This window comes from Notamacropus eugenii, chromosome 3 (assembly GCF_028372415.1).
Source record: "Notamacropus eugenii isolate mMacEug1 chromosome 3, mMacEug1.pri_v2, whole genome shotgun sequence".
In the NCBI taxonomy this organism is placed as follows: domain Eukaryota; kingdom Metazoa; phylum Chordata; class Mammalia; order Diprotodontia; family Macropodidae; genus Notamacropus; species Notamacropus eugenii.
Window position 1 is genome coordinate 409,894,818 of NC_092874.1, and position 6,000 is coordinate 409,900,817.

Sequence of the window (6,000 nt, forward strand, 5' to 3'; positions counted from 1 at the left end):
CAGAAAAACCATCCAACTTTCTGCCCCTCAAACAGGCAATAACCTTTCATACATAATTCTGTGCCTCAGTTCAGACTGACATCCTCCCTCCTTCCCTCCCTTCCTCTCATTGCCTTTTGAATATCTAACTACCCAATTCAATTCCAATACTACTTTCTTCAAGAAACTTTCCCTAATTCCTTATTTGAGAACCATCTTCCTTCTTCAGACCTCTCAGTCATTATGTCAGTGAACAAGCATTTGTTAAGTGTCTACTATGAATTAGGTATTATGCTAAACTGGGGATTTAAAAAAAAGTAAAAAAAACCAGTCTTTGATTTTAAGGAGATTAATGGCGGAGAGGGGCAACATTCAAACAGCCATGTAAAAACAAACTATACGTAGGACAAAAACACAAGATAATTTCAAAGAAATCAAGATTAAGGAGGCTTGAAAAAGGCTAAGACTTGAAGGAAGTCAGGAAAGCCAGGAGGCTGAGATGTGGAAGGCATTGGGGGTGGGAGTGTGGCAGGGACGTTTAGTAAAAATTCCAGACGTTAGGAGATGGAATATCTTATTTGAGCAATAGCAAAGAGGCCAGTGTTACTGGATTGAGAGGTATATGGAGGGGATATAAGGATATAAGAAGACTGAAAAAGGTAAGAAGAGCTGGGTTCTAAAGGACTTTAAATGCCAACCAAAGGATCCTAGAGTTCATAGGCAGCCACTGGAGTTTGCTGAATGGGGGATGACATAGTCAGATCACACCTGAATTTTACGAAGACTAATTTTACAGGCAAGTGGAGAATACATTGGAATGGGGGAGAAAATTGAGGTAGAGAAATCAATCAGCAGGCTATTGCAATTATTTTGCCATGAAGTTATAAAGGCCTGCCTGCACCAGGGTGGTGGCAGTAGAGGAGAGTAGAGGTCATATAAAAGGGATATTGTGAACATAGAAATGATATGGCAGCCATCGACACGTGGGGTGAGAGTGAGGAGTGAGGCAGGACACTTAGATTGAGAAAATAGAGGAGATTGGTAGGAGGGTGGAACTCTCTATAATCAGAGGAAAATTAGAAGGATGGGGGAGGGTTAGGAGGAAAGTTAATTAATTCTGTTTTGGACATGCTGAGTTCAAGATGGCTGTAAGACACCAAGTCCAAGATAGCTAATTAGCTGCAGAAGATGGGAGACTGGAGGTCAGAAGAAATGTTAGGACTGGACAAGCAGATCTGAGAATCATCAGTGTAGAGACGATATTTGTATCCATGGAAGCTGATGAGATCACCAAGTGAAATAGTATATAGAGAGAAGAGAAGAAGGCCAAGAACAGATTCTTGGGTGGCATCCATGATTAGTGGGAATGAGGTGGATGAAAATGCAGCAAAGATTTTTTTTAAATAGTGAGATAATTAGGAGAAGAACCAGGAGAGAGAAGAGATGGTCAATGGTGTCACAACACTTCTCACTTCTTATAACATTTTGTTGTGTTACTCATTGATATGCACATTTGATAGTGAATATAATTGTTTTATGTATTTGTATCTTATCCTTTTAACTAGATGACCAGCTACTTGAGATCAGGGAGAGAGCCTTATCTAAACTTTGCATCTTCCCAACACCTAGAACTGGTACTGTACTCTACACACAGTGGGCATTTAATAAATGCTTGTTTTACCTACATTATATTTGCAATGTATGAAAAGTTCTTTGTGAATTGTTAAGAACATATAATTTGTTATTGCCAGAACTGGATTGATTATAACTTTGAGGGACAGAGGCAGCAAAGTAAAAGATATTTAACTCATGTCATTTGACTTGTTTAAGAGAAGTGGGGACATCATGCTTATGGATTAAAGTCAATGAAACTGAGATGATGGTCCCAATCTTACCATTCATTTCCTGTGATTTGCTTATCCCTAATTGGAATGTGTATATATACATATACACACATATACATATGTATGCATAGATGTACATCTTTTAGCACAGGAAGAAGATGCTGTGGAATCACCACTTCAGAATAACCGATACAATGAGCATTTCAAAAAGGACAAATTTCAGATCCTCAGACTTTAGTGTGAGCCCTCAAAGGTTGGCTATTTCTTTGACAGTTTTCTGCCTATCCAAATCACATTGATATGCTGAGTTGGGGTAGAAATCATACTGGCATTTCTGGTTCTGCCTGTTGCTTGATAGTTCAAAACTACTGCCAGGGCATCATTTCTTGTAATATTTTGACACTTTTGCAGCTGCAGACACTCATTAGAATGAATTCCCCTCCCCCTGTCTAAAAAAGAAGTGTCTTTTAATCAAAGGTCTAGAAAGATACAATTGGATTTCTGAGAATAGACAGGAAAAAGGAATTTTTAACAAGAAGAGGGCTGATTGAGAAGACAGAGTGGGGATCAGGGGCTTTGGGCTGTGTCTACCTCATAGCAGCTAGTTGAGTTAAAAGAAGGAATTCACTAGTGTATCTGAATGCTGACCTGGGACAAAGGGAACACTTTTATTTCTAAATACTTGCTTTTGCTGCAGTGAAAAAGGCCTCTTTAGTACCTGTCTCTGGATTACTTCCAGGTCATTATTCTGCATTATCTTTTATATCATCAATAAACACTTCAGTGTTGACAAAGGAAGGTGACCTAAAATTTTGTTATGTCATGTACTACCATTTGTTTAGCCATTCCCCAACTGATGGGCGTCACTTTTTTCCAACTCTTTGCTACTACAAAAAATGTTATAAATATCTTGGCAAATGTAGGAACTTTTTTTTATATTTTTTATTTCTTTGGGGTATCTACTTAGCAGTGGGATCTTTGGATCAGAGTTTGGTCATATTAATCATTTCTTCGCATAATTCCAAATGATTTTCCAGAATGGTTATACCAATTCATAGCTCCATTAAATGTGTCAACGTCCCTGTCTTGCCTCAATCCCTCAAAGCAACTGGTCATTCTATCCAAGTCACTTTCACTTTGTTTGGAGAAAACAGCTGCATTTGTTTTTATATAGCTGTCATTACTGGATATACCCCCACCCCACTGCCAACTGAACCCTTACTTGCAATGAAGGAAAAGAGTTAAGTCCAAACAACTAATACAGTGAGCATGCCTGAAAAGACATTTTGAGCTCATATATTCCCACCTCTCTGTCAAGAGGAGGAAAGTATGTCTCATTATCTGTTCTCTTGGATGATTATTAACTTCTGCTTTAATAGAAATTAGTTTTCTTTGTTGAAAAAGGTAAGTAAAGATACTTTTCCTCGAACTTATCCACAAGTAGAAATATTGAGACAAAGTTCTATAGTCTCTTCTGCTTCTAAAAATTCAGTTAAATTCAACTTGTATTTATTAAGTGCCTCGAATATTTTATGTACTGTGCTAGACCCTGAAGATACACAGAAAAAAATGAAAATAATTCCTTCCCTCAGGGAACTTACATTCTTCTAGTGTCCCTAAACATACGAAAGACTAATGGTAGGCAAGTAGTTAGTAGATATACTAGAGATCTCTTTCCCTAAGATTAGCTTTATTTATAATTTGCCATTAATATTAAAAGTAGATATATATACTCTGAAGGTACTTATGGAATGAAAATCTAATTTTTGGAGAGAAAGAGAAAGAGAGAGAGAGAGAGATGGAAAAGCCAAGACAAACCAACCCACCACTGAGTAAATAGGAATACACTTTGAATTAAACCTACTTGTTTGTGTGACACAAAATAATTTTAAAGTGGAAAACACTACAACTCCATTAGAAGAATGCTTTCTTCTCCAGCTCAAAGTAGTTTCTAGTCTGCAAGGAAGAATGCATTTAGAGCAGTTCCCCAGAATAGAGAAGAGCTGTTAAAGCTTCTTTAAGCCAACTCAAACATTTTTAAAAGGACAAGGGGGGTGGGGGTGGGGGGGATGGTGAGAAAGCCATTGTTGATCATTCCCTGTTATATTCAGGAGTCTTCCCACATCCGCTGTCTGTAGCTCTCTGCTGGGCAAGAAGAAAACTGGACATAGGCCAGCCCATTATGCATTTACTTCTCTTGACCCTTGTGCTTGCGAAGTTTGGGATTGTCTTTCTGGAGAGGGATGTAGTCAGTCCCATAATCTACTCAATAGGTTCTCTCATAAATACCACCCTTTTGTGACTTTGGACACTTTACTTTGGACACAACTAGAAAACACATCATGACAGTCATAGCATCATAGGGACCAGCAACCATAAAAAAAATCTCTGCTCAGGCTCACCCCCAAATACATACTGTTAAATTGAGTTATATTTCAAGCTTAATCATTGCTTCCTGGCTTTTTGCTTTCAGTTAGTTCAACTTAGAAAGAAACACCAGGAAGACACCTACAATCATAAAAGCTGGCAAGTTCATGATGCAAACGGTGAAAATCCTTCTTAAATAGTTAGTATCTGAAGGCTTAGTGAGAAATAGTAGCAAGTCTCAGAGGGTGCCTTCCTGGCTGTTGTAATCCAGGAAGGTCTTCCTTCTGCAGCTGTCCTCCTTTTTTCCCTTATATTTTGATTTATTTTCTTGCTGTAACTACTTTACACACACACACACACACACACACACACACACACACACACACACACACACACACACACACACACACACACACACACACACACACACACACACACACACACACACACACACCCCTACCTGGATCATGATGACCTCTTCATCTGCTCTCAGGATGGGCTGGTCCAAAGGTACGGTACATAACTCATCCTCCAGGCAGGCCAGACTCACCGAACAGCCCATCAGAGCCCTCCAATCTCAGAGCAGCCTCAATCTGCTTGTGGTCTCTCCCCTCCAACTCAGGACACCAGAGTCTGAGCCCTCATCTCTGCCTTCTCCTGGCTGAACTCCTCCCAGGGCAGCTCTCCTAGCCTTCAGCCCCACTCAGCACACAGTTGCTCCAACCTGCCAGCCTCTCGTGACAGGCAGCATGGAAATACAAGCCTCAGCCTGCCAATGCTTAACCTTTAGGTTCCAGTTCCGTCTGGGCAGGTTGAAGCCCTTTGGAGCTGATGCTGTTTCTACCGATCTGTCAGCCTAGCCCCCCCCCCCCCCCCCCTCCTCTCCCTCTCCTAACCCTTTGTTATCAGAATCCCATGCTGACCACACTGTGCCCCCTCAAAGACTGAGACAACGCATAAGAAGGCCACTGTCTAAAGTCTCAGCTCCAGCTAGGGGGAAACTTAGCCTTTCCTCTCCTGGTGGGAGGGTTTGGGGATCACTGAATGGTATGGATACAATAATAAGGAAACTAATAATTTGGACGGCACTCTTTGGAGTAGGGTGGGGAGGGAGGGAGGGAGGCGGAGGCTGGGCTGCCTTTGCAGAAAGGACGAAAGAGCTATCCAGCAATCTGTCACTGAGGCACACTGATAATGCCCGCCTAATTCGAGAGCAAATAATGACTATTTGAAGCCAACTCAATCAGGATGACTTTGAAAGCCGAATTTCAGGAGTGGAAAGCATTTTGGAGGAATTTCCTGTTTCTTTGTGCTGTCATTCTGTGCCTGTAATCCCCCTTTGATTTTCATCCCCCCTCCTTCCACATAACTTAGCTTTCAGAGCTGCAAAATGATGCTGGAGACTAATGACTGTTTCAAAGGCATTATGGGGGACTGTTCATATTACAGCAGCTCCAGCTAGCAGCCAGTACCAGCCGACTTGAAGAGCCTGTTAGTTTTAGCTGTTCAAAATCCCTTCTTTGAAATCATTTGGGGGAAAAATTGGCTTTAAGCCGAACATTAGTGTTTAAGGTTTCAACTCTGCACAATTAATTTTCTGGGGAGAAGTGATGGGGACAGGGGAAGGGGGTTGGAATATACTTTTGAAAAAAAAAAAACCTTTCTAAGACAGTTGATACTTAATTATGCCTTCAGAAGTAAAAAAAAAATGCTTTTATCTTTGCACTTGGAGATTTGTAAGGTGACTAAATCATTAGTTAGACACATATTATGGAGCAAAACTTGTCACTTCCCTTAAGTGACATGAGCT

The 6,000-nt window shown here is 40.6% G+C and overlaps 1 protein-coding gene across 1 annotated transcript in view; it reads right to left on the reverse strand.

Moving 5' to 3' along the window:
• TNS3 (tensin 3) overlaps nucleotides 1–4,952 on the reverse strand; it is a 511,962-nt gene extending 507,010 nt beyond the window's left edge. The window contains exon 1 of the mRNA XM_072598110.1: nucleotides 4,651–4,952. Coding sequence (XP_072454211.1) covers nucleotides 4,651–4,752 — 102 coding nt within the window. The 5' untranslated portion in view covers nucleotides 4,753–4,952. The remainder of the gene's footprint in view (nucleotides 1–4,650) is intronic.
• Between the last annotated feature and the right edge of the window lie 1,048 nt (nucleotides 4,953–6,000).